The sequence below is a fragment of the Podarcis bocagei genome (assembly GCF_964188305.1).
Source record: "Podarcis bocagei genome assembly, chromosome: 3".
NCBI classification, from domain to species: domain Eukaryota; kingdom Metazoa; phylum Chordata; class Lepidosauria; order Squamata; family Lacertidae; genus Podarcis; species Podarcis bocagei.
In genome coordinates this window covers 71,400,590-71,420,929 of record NC_138127.1, presented here as the reverse complement: position 1 = coordinate 71,420,929, position 20,340 = coordinate 71,400,590, and the positions used below count along the sequence as shown (strand labels likewise).

Sequence of the window (20,340 nt, the reverse complement as noted above, 5' to 3'; positions counted from 1 at the left end):
TGTTGGGGTGGGGGGAGGAGGGCAGAACCGAGTTATCTGTGATGCAATTAGTTAGTTAAGTATTCTTATTTATTTACTTGGTGGGGGGGCAGCTGCTCCTCCTGCATCCCCCTGGCTACGCCCATGCCACCTGGGCGAAGAATGGGTGGTTCTCAAAAGGTGGCCAGGTAGACGCGAGACCAAGGGCTCCTGCACCTTGCAAGTGGCACAGCTATTAAAGGTGCAGGAGCCCCGTCTTCGTCTTCTTCTTCTTCTTCTTCACACGAAAACCGCGCGCGCTGTTTTTACCAGCGCCTCTCACTCCCCTTAGCGCAGCCTCCAGTTCTGAAGGCGGGAGGTACCTATTATTTGGGCGGGGAGGGACGTACGTCGCCCTGACGATTTCTGTTTCAAACGCAAAGGGGACAACGCAGCCCTAAGCCCCGCCCCTGGGAATGGGCGGCTCCCGCATGCTGATTGGAGGCTGCGCTAAAAGCCCCTGGCGGGGCGGGGCTGAGCTTGCATCTCTAGCGCCGGCCCTTGGAAACGCTTCGTTTCCCTAGCAACCCTCCCCCCCCACCCCCGAGGACTAAGCAGGCAAGTGGGATAGCGCGGCCCGAGAGACGGGCGTGTGCTGGGACCAGTCGGGAAAGGGGAGAAGAGGGACCCTCGAGACTTCCGGGTTAGCAAAATGTGAAGGTAGCACTCGGGGTGCAGAGGGGCCATCCGTGAAAGGGGAACAACAGGTCGAAGATTTATTGGTTTGTTTATTGATTTATCGCATCTGTGCACCACCTTTTCCCTCTAAGGAACTCAAGGTGGTGTGCATGTTTCCCCTGCATGGCTAAATGACCCTTGGGGTCCCCCCTTCCAGCTCTACAATTCTAAGCTGCTATGACTCCCCCTCCTCACTGAATCCCCACAACAGCTCTGCGAGGTAGCTTATAGGCTGAGAGGCAGTGACTGGCCCAAGGTCACCCAGTGAGCTTCTTGACTAAGTGGGGATTTGAACTCTGGTCTCGTAGGTCCTAGTCAGGCTACGCCACACTAGCTCAGCAGGTAGGGGACCCCACAAAGCAATTGGAAGAACGAGGATGAAGGCAACCCCTAAGCCCTTTTCCCAGCACTCCTGTTGCCACCTCTCTTTTGATATATATTCCAACTATATAATTCTATGATTCTGTGTGTGTGTGTGTGTGTGTGTGTGTGTATTTTCACAGGCTATAATACTGAGGAAAGAACAGGGTTCCTTTAAAGTAAGAGGCAGGCAGTTCTGCTGTCATAAATGTGAGATCTTGGCCTTCTAATTACTCTGGGTTAGGTGCCAAAGGCTGGTGGTTCCCTTTTTGTACAGTTACGGTGAATTTGGAACACTCACTTTATCCATTCCACAGGCACACACTGAGAGACCAGGAGAAAGCTCACCCTTTTGCCATCCTTGAAGTTTGGGGTGGTTTAGGGGTAACTAAAAGTATTTCCAAGTGATCTGTTGTTTCTAAGGACTGCAAACTAGAATTCATATTGGGAATGCAAAAGGGGTGGGGGGAGCTTTTTCAGTAAACATTTAAAATATGGCTAAAGTGACTGTGTACGTGTGAAGAAATACTGAGAGCTTTTGGAGAATAGCAAATGGTGCAAAGCTATTGATTAGTGGATTTTAATCCCTTTCTCTTTCACAATATTTGTATTTAGTGCTTGAATTATGGGGAAAGAGAGATGGGGAGCTTTTAATGACAAGACACCTCCCATGGACTGCCCCGCAATTTAAACAAGCCCCTCCCAGGCTTCTAAAAACATCATGAAAAATAGAGCACCTTCTCCTGTAATTGGAGCATTGCTTGCATAGAACTGTAGAATTGTAGAGTTGGGAGCGACCACGAGGGTCATCTAGCCCAACCCCCTGCAATTGTTGAGTGGGTGTTGCATCTACTCAATACTGCACTATTAGAAGGCAAGGTTTATATAATGTTCATTTCAGTGGACTTTGTGTTGCATCTAAAAGCAGAAAATCTTTCCCAGTAAGCAGGTTTTATTTCTTAAATTAAAAGAAAGTTGAATTGAAAGGGCTTGACTATTAAAAAGCAGCTTAAAATAAAGAAATGATGTTTTTTTCTTCTATGATTAAATCTATGGCTTATACATCCTTGTGCAAATTGTATAGATTGGAAATTGACTACATTTTGGCATTTTGTTGCATCTCTTTTAGCAGTACTTTTGCAATGCACTTGATATAGGCACAACGTGGGTGGAAAGTTACATATACATTTATATGCTATCTTCTAATTAACTGCATCTTAACATGCTGTTTAATGCAAAATGTCAAGAAAGGAGACTACATGTATTATATGGCAGTGTGCCATTTATGGGAGCAGTTATGTTTTCAGCCAATGTTCATTGAATCTGAGATGATGAATGAATAAGAAAGGCTATTTATCAAATAATAGCATATCACAGTGAGCGTATAACCACTTGGTATGCTAGTAATCTATATTGTCCTGTGAAAAAATGAGAACTTTACATTTCCATACTGGAAGTGGAAAGCTGAAAAAACTGGAGGAGGGGGCATAAACTACCTGTTTGTACTTTGGCAGGGCAATATAATCTGTTTACTAAGTGGTCACATACATGTGGTAACTTGGTAGAAAGTTATCTAATCATCCATGAATATATGAATGTGAACCCAAAGCAGTACAGGGGAATATACAGTATGTCTGTACTGACAAAATAAGAAAATGAAGTATAGAACAGCCAGGGTGATATGTGATTGCTGCATCAGGAGATCCTGTAAATTGATTCAGTGTGATAAGTGACTCACTGCAAGACCTAGCACCTTACAACTCCCCAGGCATTTGATCACAGAGTTAATTCAGACACCTTGTGGAATCTTCATCACACCATAGCAACCTTGCTCTGCTATATTTGTAATAACACTGAATGTGGAGTGAGTGAAACACACATGCTTTGTAAAAGCAAAAAATAAGTTTGAACACTGTGTTGAGGTTTCTGCCTCATTTTCCTAGAACATTGCAATCCCTTCATAATACAGCGTACACAGCTCATGAGTACAATAGAAAACAGCTTCTAGTGGAGAAATTACTGGCAATAGGTAGAGTCAGAAAAGTTTTATTTATTTACTAGAACTATAAGCAGTCTATTTTATTTATGTGTCTATAAAACCAGATATACTACTTAATAAAGTAAACATCTCTAAGTGGTTAACATAAAACAATGAAATTGCAAACAGCATTATTCAATTAATATTTTTTTTAAAAAAAATCCTAAATAAAAACAAGCCCCCAAGGTATAAAACATTATTAATCCTGACTGCCAAATGAGCTTGCACTACTGTACGTAGGATGGGAAGAGCCCTACTTTCTGCCAAAACTATGAACACTTGCCTTTTTCAGTTTGCAGTGTATTCAGTCCACATGTGATTAATGGTAATTTGGTGGTTTCCCATTTCAGTCTCCCAGCCCTTTCAAAGGCAGGCTGCAATTGAAACTGCAGAATCACAACTCACTGTAGTCCACAAAAACTCATGCCGTAATAAATCTGTGGGTCTTTAAGGTGCCACAAGACAGGTTAACATGGCTCCCCTACTGGAATTTTTTGCAGCCAAATAAGTTTTCTAGCACAGGTTGACGCTAAACAGTTGGATGCTAAATTGATGCCATTTGATTTGTATGCAGAGGAAATTGAACGGCCCCCTTTTCCCGTAAGGAGATGTGGTGCCACTGTTGGTAGCAGGCTTTAGGTGGATTAGCTTAGGACAAGTGTATGTGCCATGCCTGTCATGTGGATTGTAAGAACATGGTGTGGTGTCACACTTCTAATTGAGATTTGAATTGTAAATACAGTGGTATCTCACAAGACGAATGCCTCGCAAGACGAATGCCTCGCAAGACGAAAGAGTTCCGTTTTTTGAGTCATTCCGCAAGACGAATTTCCCTATGGGCTTGCTTCGCAAGACGAAACGTATTGCAAGTTCTTGCGAGTTTGTTTCCTTTTTCTTAATGCCGCTAAGCCGTTAATAGCCGCTAAGCCACTAATAGCCGCTAAGCCGCTAATAGCCGTGCTTCGCAAGACGAAAAAACCGCAAGACGAAGAGACTTGCGGAACGGATTAATTTCGTCTTGCGAGGCACCACTGTAATCTTAAACCCAGGCTTTATTTTGGCTATACTAAGGCTACTAGTGATTTTTGGATAGCCCTAGAATAGTGGAATTGTGTACAAAAGGAAAGAAATCTAGGCGATGACTGCTGGATCCTAAAGCTTCCCATTTTGTTGTTGTTGTTGTTTAGTTGTTTAGTCTTGTCCGACTCTTCGTGACCCCATGGACCAGAGCACGCCAGGCACTCCTATCTTCCACTGCCTCCCGCAGTTTGGTCAAACTCATGCTGGTAGCTTCAAGAACACTGTCCAAGCATCTCGTCCTCTGTCGTCCCCTTCTCCTTGTGCCCTCAATCTTTCCCAACACCAGGGTCTTTTCCAGGGAGTCTTCTCTTCTCATGAAATCTCAAAGCTTGCCATTTGGTCACCAGCAATAAGACTTCGTGGGAATTTTGCAACAAAGCATCACACTTCGCAGCAGATAATCACAACATTGCAGCATTTAGAAGAGTTTCAGGACATGTAAACTAAAGGGATGTGTGGTAAACTGCCTACAGAGCAGCACTTCTTTTGGATGGAGCCTCTCTTTTTAAAAGCAGCCCTCCATGCTGCCTTTAAGCTGTTCCTAAAACTCAGGGGAATTTCAGAAGTACTCCTCAGAACAGTCGGAAATAGAAATGATACTTCCCTGACCATGTGTGGAAATGCTTTTCCTGCATAAAGTGGCTCTTTGGATTCAAGCCATAGGCTTTATGAGCTACAACTGGCATTAGAGGTTTTAATGAACTGTTCTGCACTTGCAGGCTCCTTTTTTAAAAGTCAGTAGAGATTTAGTTGAAATTCACCTACAGCTGCTGTCTTGCTTTATGGAATATTTAATCATGAGATGTTTTATTTTTTTAATACAATTTTGAATGTGCATATTTTGACAATTAAATTCACAGTTGTTCCCAATAATTTTTTTAGAATCCTGCTCATTATTAATCGTTTATGCAGTTCATGGTGTTTTACAGAAATAATCTCATGTCCATGCCTGCCTCTTGGAAGAAGCTACAGTTGCACAGTGGTTCTTTTACTATTGTCCAGTAATATTTGGACTGTTTGGGAAGTGCAGAAAGCTTTTGCGTTTTCGTGCTTCGTGACCCCAGGGGGTTGTTCTTGCAATTGCCAACTGTTTTCTCTCTTCCATATTCTGGGATTGATGAAGATTGGAGTGACAAGATGGTTCTGGTCACAGCAGTCAGATCTGCAGAAGCCCTACGGATCTCTGACTGAGGAGCAGCGCTGGGCTGGCTTCACGCAGGAAGGAAGAATCACAGAGCAGAAACCACAGTTATGAGGTTTCTGTGTGGCTTTTGGGGTTAAGAATCTTAGTTGCCTGCAAGATTGCTCCACAATAGCTGATTTTCCACCCCCACTAGGATTAGCTGGTCTTCAGTGGATATTATTCCATGTCATTTGGCCCTTGGGCAGCATTGTCTCACAATTTCTGTAGACACCCAAGTATCCATTTGACCTGGCCTCTCCCTGTCCTTCATTTCAGTGTTCTTTGCTTTGCTCTGGCACCTGCTGCTTGCTGCTACCATCTGAGAAGCCTTTGCAGACACATTATCAGTAACACAACATGAATAACTTGGCTTTGCCCCCTTGCATTCTTCAAAGGGTTTGTAGAGGTCTGCTCTTGTGATTTAGCAGGTTGTTTTTATCAGCACTACCCCAGAAAGTTTGGGGGCTGAAAAATTGCCCATTGCAAAGGTTTCAAAGGCACCAGGGCTTTCACACACCAAAGGCTGCTTCTTATGTGTGGTTGAAAGCAAAATAGAGCAGCTTCATGAACAGGAAGGAAATAATGAGCTTGATCTCTGCCGTGGCACTGGCTTCTCTCTCTTTGTAATGGGAAGGTAGTGTATAAGATCAAAGCACTTCTCAGCAGAAGTGTGCCGGATTGGGGCACTAGTTTCCACGCAACTGCAGGTGTCTTTGTAGAAGGTTACAAGGACGTCTTGTGCACATGAACATTTTCCACTCTCAATTCACACATCCTATCCAGCTGCTGTGCCGTCTAAAGTAAGCCTCATTGAGCTTAATGGGATTTACTCCTGGGTAGAGACGCACTGTTACTGCTTATTGTATGGGGTTTTTTTTAGTTCCAGCCTTTTTAAACATGTTTTCTTTAAAAGCCTAGATGAGCACTTTGGTAAAATGAAAGAACGCTCAACTTTTAAACCTTGAAGAGATTAAGAGGCTGAGCATTCCCCCATTATGCCACAGTATTCACCCAGCATTTTAATGAAAAATATCAGTAAGGAACCTGCAGGATTGCCCACTTCTATAATGGTTTCCATGTTAAAATATAATGTAAGCTTATTTAGCTCAGCAGGGGGAAACAGATGTTTCTGGACTAAAATTCCCACCTGCCTCAGCTAGCACAGCTAATGATCGGGGGCAAGTTGTAATCCAACAACATCTGGATGGCCACAGGTTCCCCACCACCGATCTAGTTCTTTGGAGGCTCTGAGCTCTGTTCTGTGATGGCATGCATTTCTAGAGAGTAAGTTACAGTTATCTCCTTGCTTCAGAGCTATCCCCTCCAGTCAAAATGTGCAGACTATACTTTGCTATTGTGTTGTGCCTCTGTTTTGGCACTTCAACTCCTAGGATGTGGAATGGATGAATTGCAACTTGGATAATATGTTGTCTGCATGATCCTTAAGAAATATGGGTACTGCAGGTGCGATTGGCGTGTGAAATTAGACTAGTTCAGAGAAAGGAGAATGAGACTGCCAGATTCTCTTCTGTGCTTGCTTGGTTGGTTTTTTTTTAATGTATAAATATATTTTTACATCATGTGAGCCCCCTGCACTGACACCCTGCTGCATTTTGATGTGAAACCACCACTTCAGTGTGCTTATAAATCCAATTTGCGTATGACTCACTTCATATAATTGCTTCATCTTAGGAGACATTTAATAGCTCTGGAAAAGGTGAAACAAACTTCTGATGTAAACAACTTCCAGTTATTAAATGTTCTTATATTCTCAGAACTTGGTCCAGTGAAACAGTCTGTCTCCCTTCCTTGTTTTGTTATGTGCATTGGTGGAGCAAATAATTGATTGGACTACAGTACATTAAAGATTTAAATAATGCAGTTGTAAGGAACTTCTTCCTCCCTACACTTGTAGTATAATGCACCAAATCAAATATTTTATTAGCATCAGTGAGTGGTACTGACTTCTGGATTTTTCTAGGAGGAATGGCTGCTGAACTTTAGTGTTCCAGTTTGCGTAGAACTTTCAAACCATTCTGAGAGAGAGAGAAGAGAGAGAGAAGAGAGAGAGGGGTTTTACCCCAGCACTTCAAGATGCAGGAGCCAGTTGCTGCAGACCCCAATGCAGTCCCTCCCCCAAGCCGTACCAGAAACCCAGCAGCTAACCCTCGGCGAATGCGGCGGATTATAGCTGAGGATCCTGAGTGGAGTCTAGCTATAGTGCCACAGCTCACAGAGCTCTGCATACAGCACATAATCAACAACTTTGAAAGTAAGTAATTTCTCCTCCTCTGGTTTCTCTTGCTGAGAATGAACCTTTAGATCACAGGTTGCAATTATACATGCAATTGAGGACTGAGTTTTTAAAAATGAAACTAAGTGGAATGGCTCTTTAAATGCAAGGGAATTATTCCATAGACCAAGGGTAGCTAATGTGGTGCCCTCCATCACAACTCCCTTTCTTCCTGACCATGTAGTTGATGGGAACTGTAGTCCTAAACAACTTTTGGAGGGTACCACTTTGGCTGCTCTAGACCAAGTCATTCCTGCTGCTGATTCTTGATAACCAGTCAATACCTTTATTTTTGCCTTGTTTTGAAGCATTGTAGTCTACAGTATAACGCAAAACTTTCATTTGTTCCTAGGGAATCCTGGAAATTATTGTTCTGGGAGTAGGGCTTGGTCTTCCTAATGGAATTCTTAGCATCCGCAGCAAATTACTCCTCTCAAGATTATTTAGTGGAAGCACTGCTAAACTTGTACAAACTCAAATGTGTGTTGCTTTCAACATATGATGCTATGTCTGAATAATTGTTTAATCTGCTGGTGCTATTCTAATGCTAAAATGTTATCTGCATGTTTTATTTACTGCTGTTATTTGAGTTTTTTAGTGTTGCTGTTTTTTCTTATTCTTTTGTAATAATTGAGATGTGTATTCTGTTGTTTTATTGGTTACTGTAACTTGCTTTGGGGAGGATAATTTAAAAATCAAACAAACAAACAAATAATCTATCTAAACCTAGCAAATAGATCTTCTATAAAAAGCTATAAAAGGCAGCAAACAGACACCACATTCCGAAAGGCTCACTCCTCTTCTTTCCAACCAGGTAATCCTATTTTGAATAGCCTCCTTCCTGATCACCAAAGGAAGGTGCTGGACAAGGTCTCCACAAGTCTGCCCCTTACTGTGACTGCCAACCTGATTAGTGATGAAGGTTATTGGAAACGATGTTGCATTGCGAGATGGGCAGTTTGTGACGTGTCCCGTTATGGAAACAGCTGGAAACGGATGTTTTTTGAACGTCACTTGGAGAACATCTTGAAGTTCTACATTCCAGATACTACTAACCCCAACCAGGTCCTGGATGTCATCCCACTCTGCAAGGAATATGTGAAGAAGCTAGATATCGACCAGTTCCTTCCACCTGTGAAAATAGATCAGAAGAAGGAAGACGAAGAAGCCTCTGATACAGAAAGTGATTCTGGAATGGATGAACCTTCCATGGACCATTTTGATATGAGTATGCTCACTCCAGCGCTCTGTCACCTAGAGGAGCTGCACTTATCTTATGGCGTTAAAGATTGTGGCATGAATTTTGAGTGGAATCTTTTTGAGTTCACCTACCGGGACTGCTGCTCCCTGGCCAATGCTGTCAAGAAGTGTCCAACTTTAAAAGTAACTTGCCATATACAGTTCTATACTTTTTAGAAACCCTGAACCTAGAATGATGGTTCCCAACGGTCAGAGGACAATTTAAAACCTTTAGTGAATAATTTTGTCCAAATCATTACCTGACATCGGTACAGTAGGCCCACAACTTAGGTTACATTCCGGGGATCGTGCCTAAAGCCAAAATTGCATTTAGTCAAAGCACATTAGGTTCAATGGTGGGTGGGATTGCCAAAGTCTTTTTCCCCCAAATGCCTGCCCCCTTTCCACTCATTTTTTAATTTTTTAAACTTTTTTTTTTTGCTAAGCACGGAAAGCTGAATGCACACAAATGTACATAAGGTGCAGGCTTACTGTACTTCCATGGCCACAGAGAGCCCCCTTTGCACCATACTTGTATACTAATCTCAAACACTCTTATATTGAAGTTAGATGCCATTACAACTGAGTGATGGGAGCCATTCTTCCTTAGCTTCAGCTGGTGTAGATGGGGTCAGCTACATGGATTCTTCCCACCTGGTCCCAGCTGTGCAAGGTTGATGTGCAAAGAACCTATGTGATTGACCCTGCTTACATGGCACACCTGTCAAGTGTCCTGGAAAAAATGGGACATCCCTTTTTTTTGTATGAGATCACGGTGGCCATTTGGGGGGCAGCGCTCTTGCGCTGAAAAAAAGTGCTTTTAGGGGGTGGAATTGTAGTGTGGGTCATGCAACATGCCCCGGAGCGTGGTCCGGAAGACGTGTGAACTATTTTTTGAAATTTAAAAGTTGGACAGTATGACATGGTACTAAAGCTTTAAACATTAAAGCAGTGAGATGAAGCTCTTAAATCTCAACTTCAAGTCCCATGGATTTAAATTGGAAACCCTCCTCCCCCCAAAAAGGCCAAATAAGGCAAGGTTTGGGAGACCCACTATTTAATCTCTTGACATTTCCATTTTACTTAAAAGCAGCCACAGAGCCTCCAGACTGGAGCTACAGTGCCAGGAGAGGGAGCATTTAACCACATATTTCAGAATCTTTCTCTGATCAAAATCCCTCCCTCAAGTGGCAGTCTAGATCAGGAAAATTACTTGGGGGAAAGAGTTAGGTCTTCCTCCTCTTGCGGTACAGGCCTAATCCAACATGGGTGGCCCTCTTTAGCAACAAATGAAGAGAGATTCAATTGTGGGTCTCCCACATCTTGTTGAGTTTGGTCCTAATGTGGCTTGCATTAAAACAACAGCCTTAAGGTTCCTTTTCAAACTGCTCCTCCCCAATATATTTATAATGTAGACATCTGCATAAGAGGGTTAAATGAGGAAGCAAGGTAAGCAATAGCCTCTACTGGTTGCTAGAGACCTACAGTTCCTCAAAAAAAATAAGAGGATGGGTGGAATTACCTTTCAACTCTGCACCCTCAAACCACCCCCAGTAGTGTACAAAAGCTATCCATTGGCTTACAACACTTGAAAGACTTGCGTTGATGACTGAACCACCCCTCTACCTGCCAGCTTAGATCACATAAAGGCTTGAGCCTGCTTAGGGGCAATGGAGAAATCTTTGATTCTAAATTCCAATATTTCTGAGAAAATTAGGCAAAATTAACCACAGACTTACTGTCTGAACTACGGAGCCTTTCAGACAACTCCTTGTGGTTCCAGATTGTTAGAGCAGTTTAAAAGCCTTTTACGGGAAATACAGGTTACACTTATTGCTTCTGATATGTGAACTTTTTTAAAAAAAACAGCTAAGGCAATGAACTGTCCAAATCCCTTGCCTTTCAGTGAAAACTGAGTGGTTCGAGGCACAAATAAAATAAAAATTGTCTGAAATATTTTTCTTTATCAACACGTGTAACCTTATTCTTCTGCCTCAGGTCTTCAAACTGTCCCGAAGCAAAGTGGATGACGAAAAATCTCGTGTGCTGATCCATGAACTATTAGACCACCCCTCGCTAACAGAACTAAACTTATCTCACAATCTGATAGCAGACCGGGGAGCACGAGCTGTTGGCAAACTGATCAACCGCAGCAAGATAGTAACCCTTAACCTTTGTGATAACAGGATCCGTGCTCAAGGAGCCCAGGCGATTGCTCACGCCTTGTCCAAGAATTCCGTTCTGACGTCCCTCAATCTGCGTCTCAACTGCATTGAGGATGAGGGAGGCCAAGCCATTTGCCATGCCCTCTTGGCTAACGACACTCTGACAAATCTTCACTTGGGTGGCAATGAGTTGTCGGAGCCAACGGCCACCCTTTTCTCTCAGGTCCTTGCTCAGAACACGGCTCTGACTCACATCAACCTCTCCTGCAACCACATTGGGCTAGTACGCAATCTCTTTTCCTACAAGGGGGATGGGCACATAGCACTTGTATAGAATGTTCAAAGCGCTTTACATGCATTATCTTAAGTAATCCTTACAACCTTGTAAAGTAGGTCAGATGATGTTTCTTTTGAAGCTGGGAGATAGTGGCTTGACATCCCACAGTGAATTTTTGGCTGGGATAGACTTGGACTGGCCTACATGTGTAGGAGAATGAGGTGGGGGTTGAAAATATTAAACTCCCTGCTAGCAGAAGAGGGTCACATCACAGGGAGCTTCTAGCTTAATCCACTCCTCCTTGGGCTAGTTTTTAATTTGCAGAATTTTGTTTTGTGTTTAACTCAAAACCGAAGTAGCACAGTCCATGTGATTTTGTACTATAGCAAATTGAAAGTGTGTGTGTGTGTGTGTGTGTGTGTAGGAACATTTGTAGTATAAAAAATGAAGGGATTTTAGCAGGAAAGCTATAGGATTCACACTGACTGCAGCCAAAGCAGTATAACCGCCCTTAAACTTTTGCAGGTGCAAATGGTATTGAAAGTGTGATTGCACATATAACCGTCCTGATAGTATGATGAGCACAAATCGTGATGAATGTACAATGATGTCTTGTGGGGCCCCTAAAATACTTTCTGTGGTTTGCTAGCAATAGACCCAGAATATATATCTGGCTTACACTGAAGGATGAACGTTCTTATTTCTCTGCTTAGCAACAGAGAAAGCTGCTGCAGAATGGGCTGTTTCAAATTGTGTTCAGGAACTCTACATTGCAGCATTATGTGTGACTACATTTTACACATCTTTTCTTAATTTGATAATGTGGCAACAGGTGATTGATGCAACCTGTTAGGAATGTATTTCTGTTCATTTCTATATAATGTTGCCGCAGAAAATAGCATACCAGCTGCTTTGCCATCTTTTCCTAGTTTGTGCTTGCAACAAAGGCAGAGAGTGGATAACTTGCCCCAGGACTGTCTGAAATCCTGTATTTTACCAAAGGTTTGAATCCTACCCTCAGTGGCTGTCTTTTGAGAAGTTGGCAACTCTCTACATGGTAGAGCTACATATATTAGTCTTTGTTGCTTGCTTTATGTTTATCCAAGCACGCTTTAGATTTTCTTGTCTCATCTTTCACGAAGCAAAATATTCTTCTGGATCAGTTCATGTGGATAAAAGTGTGCAAACTCTTAATATTCAGAGTTGTGATCCAATGGAAGCAAAAGCTCTGAAAACTCCAGCAGCTTTTGCATGTTCATTGGCAGATTTTGCTTGGTCTGCTGTATCTTTTCCAATCTTCTGCAGTAACATGGCCACCAGATTCCAGGTAGCTAATGGGCTTAAACGAAATGGCAATATTCCAATTTCTGAAGATGGTATGATTGATTTCCCCAGAAATTATTCTAAATTCTGGGTGTCTGCAAGTGTAGGGTCCTTCATCCAATTGAGTGATGACTTTTTCTTAAAATCCAGACTGGGACAGGGCAGGGCAGAAGGGGCAAGAGGATACAGAACAGAACGCCACTCCAGAGACATGTCAGCCCATGTCGCAGCTCAGAAATCTCTACTTTTTATCACATGCTTTTAAGATCTGTCTGGTGCATGTATCATGATACTATCACCTGCTTTTAGTTCTTGCCATGCCAATACTGATCCCTGTGAGTCTGTCACATGCTTTTTTAGATGCCTCAGAGGTTGAGGGAGTTAATGACTTCTTGTCTCTTTCCCCCAGGATGCCAAAATCTTACCGAATTGCCTAAGCAAACACTTTATCATCTCTTGACATGGTAATGAGGAGGTAGGAAGATGTCACTGTCATAATGACACTTTCATAACGGGGAGCGTGACACACCATCCATTCTGTGAGCATTTGGCAATAAGCAGCAGTAGCTTGATGAATAGGTGACAGGAGAGGTTGACAAATCTGCTTGCTTTGGTGAGCATCCCTGTCTACTCCAAGAGGCACAGTTTCGGGCTAAAGGGACAAGTGCCTGGAACTGGGAAGGAGGGTGCAACGCATTCTAAGCTCCTCGGAATCTCAGCACAGCAGGGTTTCAGAGGCAACCTCCACACAAGGAACTCATCCCTGTCCTCATGCTTGGACTCTTCTAACACACACACACTGTGATCTGTTCCCATGCATAAGCTCCTGCTATCCCCAGGGTCATTGTCCCTGTTTGTCCTTCTGCCAGCCATCCCTTTCTCTCTCTCTCTCTCTCTCTCTCTCTCTCTCTCTCTCTCTCTCTCTTTGTGTGTGTGTGTGTGTGTGTGTGTGTGTCAGTCAGTCAAACAGTAATTTCTAGCTTAACTGCACAAGCATTCTCTATCTTCAGTAGTGTGCATGCATACCAAGAACAAACTTAGTTGGTCACTGCTACTGGACAATTCTTTTATGTTTTTAAAATATATTTCTACAAGCTCTCCCTATTTTTGAGTAGGAGTTACTACAGTAACTCAGTGCTCAAAAGATGGACTCTTTCCCGCCCCCCTCCATAGAAATTTTATTAAACTTTTAGACAATGAAACAACAACCCCAAGGAAGCAATTCCATCAAAAACAAGAACTCTGGTATGAACATTTACACCCAGTGTATAGGTCATACAGCTTATAGGTCACAATAGTTATCAAGATACATATCATCTCCATGGGCATTCTTGAGAGGGGGAAGAAAAATATTTCCCCTGCTTATTAACATAAGCAAAAAAGGGAAGTCATATGTCACCAAAATCGGTTGTCCTTTCACAGGTCTTCATCTTGTGAGATCTGAGTTAACCACTTCCCACACATTATTAATCCAGTTATAGAATGGAAATGCAAGCTTTGTTTTCCAATGTTGTGCTATTATGAGTCTTGCAGTGGTTAATAAAAGGCTGGCCAATTCTCTGTGCTGGAGAGAGCGTTAGAGGATTGTTGATATGTGCACAGCATATGAAATGTTTTCACACTGGCAGAAGCAGTTTTGTTGCTCTGAATCTTTGGATGAAGGGTGGTATATACATTTAATAAATGTTATGTACAGGATGATTTATTATTTTGAAAGTTCTTCAGTTTATAGGACCTCCTAGTGGCATGCTGTTTATTGAGCGTTCTTCACAATTTGTACTTATGATATTATGGGAGCAGTTAGACCTGATCACACTTTCAATACCACTTGTACTTGCAAAGGTTTTGGGCTGCTCATACTTATTCATTTGCAAAATAATAATAATACCTTTATTGTCACAGGACAACCTGTGTACAATGAAATTAAACAAGCCTCCCTCCCCCCCCACCTCAATTTATCGAACAACACACCACCTTGCAAGTCAATTTCGCTATGTTATTTTCTGTTCAACAGCCTAACAGCCCACGTCCCATAGCTTCCTGCTAAAATCTGATAACTTTTCATACCACAAATGTTCTGGTGGGTTTTTTGCCGCTCTAGATGGTGATAATATTGGGGAAGCATTGCAGAAGAACTACTGAAGTTGAATGATGAGTGGATGCCCAGTGTTAATCCACTACTGCATTATAATCAGTAGTGACAGGCTCTGAATATACCTTTATATACCTGCCAACTAAGAGTTCACTTAACACGTTTGATGAAGTAGGCTTCAGCCCATGAAAACTTATGCTATAATAACTTTGTTTGTCTAAGGGTGCCATGAGATTTCATTGTCTTTTCTTTTTGTAAATAAAAAATAGCATGTAAGGAAGCATGTTTGCCCCTTCCTCGAGGCATTTTTAGGTCTTGGTTGCAAACCAGCCAAGGTGCTTTGAGGCAATGTGGTTTAAACCCAAGAGTTGCTTGTGTGCATGTGTGTTTTTGACCTTCAGCCTAGTCTTTTTATTGATTCCAGGATGGAGGGAAGCAGCTGCTGGAAGGCATGACTGATAACAAGACAGTGGTAGAATTTGACCTGAGGCTGGCAGAGGTGGGCCAAGAGAGTGAATACCTCATTAACCAGGCCATAAAGACCAACCAGGAACTAGCCCGATTCAAAAGCCTGCAGCACCCGCCCTCTGCACCTGTCCCACATACGGTTGAAGAAAAACACCCCGAACAAGGCTAACATTTCCTGTGTTTCTGTCTTCACCATGTTAGATTAAATGCCTATTTTATTTCTGCTACGCATTGTGCTCAGAAGTTCCTTCTTAGCTGTGTTTGATCTTGGCTGGCCATAGCTTCCTTTCCTCCTGCCTTTCTCTTCACCTTCCCATGAAGCCTGTGGCACAAGTCCCTTGGTCCCATGTCATATTGCACCTGAGCCTGGGCCGAACCCTAGCAGGGGCGACGGAAAGCACGTGGCCTCCCTGTTTACTCCTTCCTCCTCTTGCTCTGTTGTTCCTCTTTGTCAGATTTTAGATCGGAAGCTGCTAAAGGCAGGGACCTCTTCTACTCTGTAAAGTACACCCTGATGGAGCTAGATTATGGTGATTAATCATACTGTAAAAACAGGTTAAGCAAGGCAGAGTATGTTGAAAGTGAGCTAGATCTAACAAAATCCATCAGGTACAAGATTCTTGTTTAATAATTCACTGAATTTTTTGTAAATCTTTGAATGAAACTTTTCCTCTCTCTTTGCCACCCCACCAACCCTTTTTCCCTCTTGTGATCCCAAAGCAAAAGTCCTCTCAATAGCAGAAACAGCAAGCAGACCAAAAATGACTAAGGTTCAGCCTTCTGCTGCCATCACGGTCTAGTGGTGCTCTCAGCCTGGCCAAGCCGTGGTATTAACATGGGAAAGCAGGGAGCTGTCCATTTGACCCTGCAACTGATGGTGCTGAATCCTGACAGAAGCCTCAAAACTTATTGCAGGATCACATCCTGCAATCCTCTGGTTTATACCCCAGGGCACACACCAGCCTACATTATCAATGTCCCCCTCCCCCATTGGTCAAGGAGTATATTAGGAACGCAAACCTATTAATTGTACTTCTAAACTTCAAAAGGGTGTATGCGCATTGTGGATGTATCACAAAACAGCCATGCTCAAGGTGTACTGGTAATTGTTCCTTTGGAGTTTTGTTCCAGTTTAGATGCTGGGGAGGGGCAGTGTATTTTTCCCATCTGTTCAATTACGTAGTATAAATATTTGTGACTTGTTAACACATCATCCTAAGCCAATGGGCAACTCATCTAAATCTTGTGACTGTAAATCTGCCTTACTGTTGCTAGCTGTTGCTAAAGTGTGGGTTGATGTGAGGCCAGTGACAGAATCTGCTGTGACTTAAATGGCTTCCTGGGTGCAATTTGCTTTTGGATTTAGCCATCCAAACTTTCTAAGACCCAGTTATGTCTCTTGCAGTTGTTATCTTATTTTCCTTCTCCTGAGGAGATTCTCAGTAATAGGGTCAAGTGATGATTGCTAGGGGGAGGGCAGGCAACACCCTCCAAAGTCACAGTCATGTGCAATGGGAAGACTCTCATTTTTAGCATCAAAGGGTACATCCCTGATCTGACCTCCAAAGTCTCCTGCTTTTTCAAGCTTCTCTCTGAAGACAGGATCAGAAAGGCTTTCTCTAGCTATTGCCCCAGGTTAGCACACAGCAGTGAAGTCACTTAAAATTCCACTAGGTGCTTTATTGCTTATATAATCTGAGGTTCTTGCTATGTCTCAGTATTTCCCTAGTAACAAGTAACAATTGGCATCAGAATGGTTTTCCTTGCTACACATCTTGTCTTTCCTCACTTCTTTAGGGTTGCTTTACATAACACAGTTGCTGTTCATAAACTCAGAAATGCTGTTTGGATAGCTAAAATTCAAGACGTTAGGCACAATCCTGTATTCCATTGGCCTGTGTGACTTTCTAAACACACTTACTAGGTAATGCTAAGCTTGCAAAAGTTGCCTTTGAAATCTCCTTGCCCTGTTAACTAACCCAGAAGACTAGTCATAATGACAATGGTGTCACATTTTTAATTGTTCTATATATGCAGAACTGAACTATCACTTATTCACATGCAACACTAATCCAAAACATGGCTTAACATGAAGAAGTTTTAAGATCATTATTTACATATAAAACCCTAAACTCTGGGTCAGGTTACATGAAACACCAACTTCCCCACCATTGCTGGTGAGCACATTAAGATCAACCAACAAATGCAGCCTAATTAATCTTGTCATGACCTATGGTAATTATTAGTGTGTTTTTGCTGGCACATAGGTGGGCTTTTTCACTAATGTCTCTGGAATGTGCTTGATGCCTTCCTTTTCTAAAATTCTCCCAAGTATTCAATCTTGCCTTGTTTAAAAAAACTGCTTATATTTAAAATTCAACTGTTCTGGGGAGGGAGAGGGTGGGTGTGATGTCACCAGTATTAGCTAATCCATGCTGCGCAATGCAGTCCACAATCGACTCCCCCAAGATCAACCCTGCAGAGGATTAAGTATATGTAACCAGAATGTGGTGGGTGGGCTTTCAGAAGACAGTGGCTTCTCTTTTGATGGGTCTCTGCAAACTCTATGAAGAAAGTCAGCCAGGCACACATCGGACATCGTGAATTATCTGGAACTTTTATTACACCGATTTGGTTTACAATCTTTGTACTTTTGATATTTCCAACAAAAAGGCAACATTGTGATATACCGTTTTACATAGAGAGAGACAAACAGAACTAGATCGTACGGACATATTGAAAAGTAAAAACTGTTCTCAGTGCTCACAGAAAAGTTTTGTCAGAACTGGATTTATCTCCGCTGTTGCTCATAGTGGGCAATGGATACAAACGTCCACCATCCATGGCTCTGCTGCCTGCAGTGCCCCTCGGCCAAAGGGGCTTTAGCTGCTTGATGTTTTGGCCGTAATAGATCAGAAAGGATACTTGTGTGAGGTTATCTTGGGTGGCAGCAGCAGCAGCAGCTGTGTTAGAGGTGTCAACAACACCACCCCATAGTCTTTACAAGCTTGTGTTTCCCCCCTTCCTAATCCATGAGTGGATTGCTCCAGTGGTTTAAACCACAGGGAGTTGCAGCAGCATGAGAAATATGCCCATGGCAGCAACTATAAAATATCCCCCTGAGACATACCTAGAACATCAGATATTCGCCACTGACCACCTAGTTCTTGACCTGAGGCAGGCTGGCTTGTTGAAGTTACAAAATAATTTATTACTTAAATTGCACACTTGAATTAAGAGATCTTTTTAGTCACTCGGGGAAAGGCCCGAGATCCCAAATCAGTCAATCATGGTAAGCACGGCTTCTTGCAATCTATTGGAGATCAGTTTCTTTGGGGTTGTTTTTAATCTGAGAATGAATGTGTATGATGTCTGCAAAGCAGCCTGCCTCCACAGAGTGCAGAGAAGATAAAGTAAAATTGACTCTTAATTGTGACTCTAAAACGGGCACCCCCAAACTTGGTCCTCCAGATGTTTTGGGACTACAACTCCCATCATCCCTAGCTAACAGGACCAGTGGTCAGGGATCTGGAGAGCTGAGTTTGGGGATGCCTGCTCTAAAACGTGCAACAAATGTCAAATAAAAGCAGTGCATGTTGAATTGTCCTGGTGATGTTCTGAGCTAGATAAGGTCACATGGCTGAATGGGTTAGTGCTCCATATGGGTGCTTAAACATAACTAACCAAAAGAATTCCCTAAATTCCCTCCAACAAACTTGTCCTGTGACTGGAGGGTGGTCTTGAGACTTCTCAGGCTATTCAGCTACGGAGTCATTAGCACACATAAATGAAATAATTATCTGCCCGAGCTTCTCTATCTGAAAAATGGGAATAATAAAAAACTACTTTACAGTGCTGCTGTGAATACTTTAGATTTATAGCCTTGAAGGCTTAGGTTGACTACCAATTTAAAAGCATACAGAATTTTAAAAGAGAATTTTAAAAACCCACAATATAATTCAATATGACATTCAGTAAATACTGCTAAAGGCTCTCATCTTTGTGCTAACTCCTGAGAGCCAACTGAAACAGATAAACCTTAAAACACCTCCAAAACATTCTTAAGCTTTATGCTCTGGTGAATCTCTAGCCCAACACTGATGGGGTGTCACAGGCCAATATTGTAACATCTGTAAGCTGCTGCCCTACAAGTTGTTCCCAGCTTATTCAGCATTATCTATAAATGGCTGCTCTATAACAAATAGAGAAAAACAAAATGGCTGACACATGCATATCCCTGCCCCCCCCCCCCAGGCTTGGGGAAGCTTTTCTGATCCCAAGAGATGTTGCGAGTCTCAATAAATGCTGAAAACATAGGCCAACTAGCCAGGTGATCGTTACAAATCAGAGTTAATTGTCAGCTGCTAACTAGAATGGGTATTCTTCCTTTTCTTCCCAATACTTAGATTTTCTCTATGTATGGTTCATGGCAGACTTTGCCAACCAGGTGCTGTCCTTATGTTTTGGACTACAACTCCCACTGAAGGAAGGTGAGGACAGGTGATGGGGCAGGACTCCTGAGGGAGGAGAAAGGGGGAGGGAACTGGAAAGGGGTATATATGCTTGTGCACAGGACTGTGAATTTCGTGCATGCTTTTTGTGACTTATCACACTTGCTCCTTCTACCAGTTCATGGATGGTAGAAATAAAAGCCTTTTCTCCGAAACTATTCCTTGAGTGTCTGTTGACTCCCACTTCCCTTTCCCAGGCGCAATATTTTTCCCACCCGAGGGCAAAGCCTCATAAGGCTACACCACTAGTCACAGCTAGCACGCAGTGCTGGCTGGAGTTGTAGTTCAAAACATCTGGAGGGCACCAGTTGGCCAAGACTGATTTTATGGTGTACAACAGGGATGGGTCATCTTATTGTTGGAGACGGCATCTCCTTGGAGGTAATCTGTTGGAGTCACATGCTAGTACTGGAGACAAAAGAGTTCTGGATAAACCAATCCAGAATACTGACTCTTCTGCTTCAATTTTCATCACAGCTACATAGGACTAAATTCTCTGTGTTCCTTTGGGGCTGACGGGGTTATTCTCAAATAAGTATGTGGAGGATTTATATTTTTTTAACCCAGAACACCCAACAGCTACTGTTCTGGAGGACAAGAGTAATTCCTTTCTGA

General features: G+C 42.6%; 1 protein-coding gene across 5 annotated transcripts; it reads left to right on the top strand.

The window, feature by feature from the left end:
• The first annotated feature begins 546 nt into the window (after positions 1-546).
• DRC5 (dynein regulatory complex subunit 5) lies at positions 547-15,441 on the top strand. 5 transcript variants are annotated; one of them, XM_081187281.1, is made up of 6 exons: positions 554-740; positions 7,339-7,629; positions 8,465-9,033; positions 10,888-11,337; positions 13,064-13,129; positions 15,171-15,292. In XM_081187281.1, the coding sequence occupies exons 2-5, from the start codon at positions 7,452-7,454 to the stop codon at positions 13,112-13,114; spliced, it is 1,248 nt and encodes a 415-aa protein (XP_081043407.1). In that variant the 5' UTR covers positions 554-740; positions 7,339-7,451; the 3' UTR covers positions 13,115-13,129; positions 15,171-15,292. The 5 variants fall into 5 exon arrangements, with proteins under 5 accessions (XP_081043406.1, XP_081043407.1, XP_081043404.1 ...); XM_081187280.1 differs by lacking the exon at positions 13,064-13,129 and having other exon boundaries at positions 547-661; positions 15,171-15,441; XM_081187278.1 differs by lacking the exon at positions 13,064-13,129 and having other exon boundaries at positions 555-725; positions 15,171-15,441.
• The last annotated feature ends 4,899 nt before the right edge of the window (positions 15,442-20,340 follow it).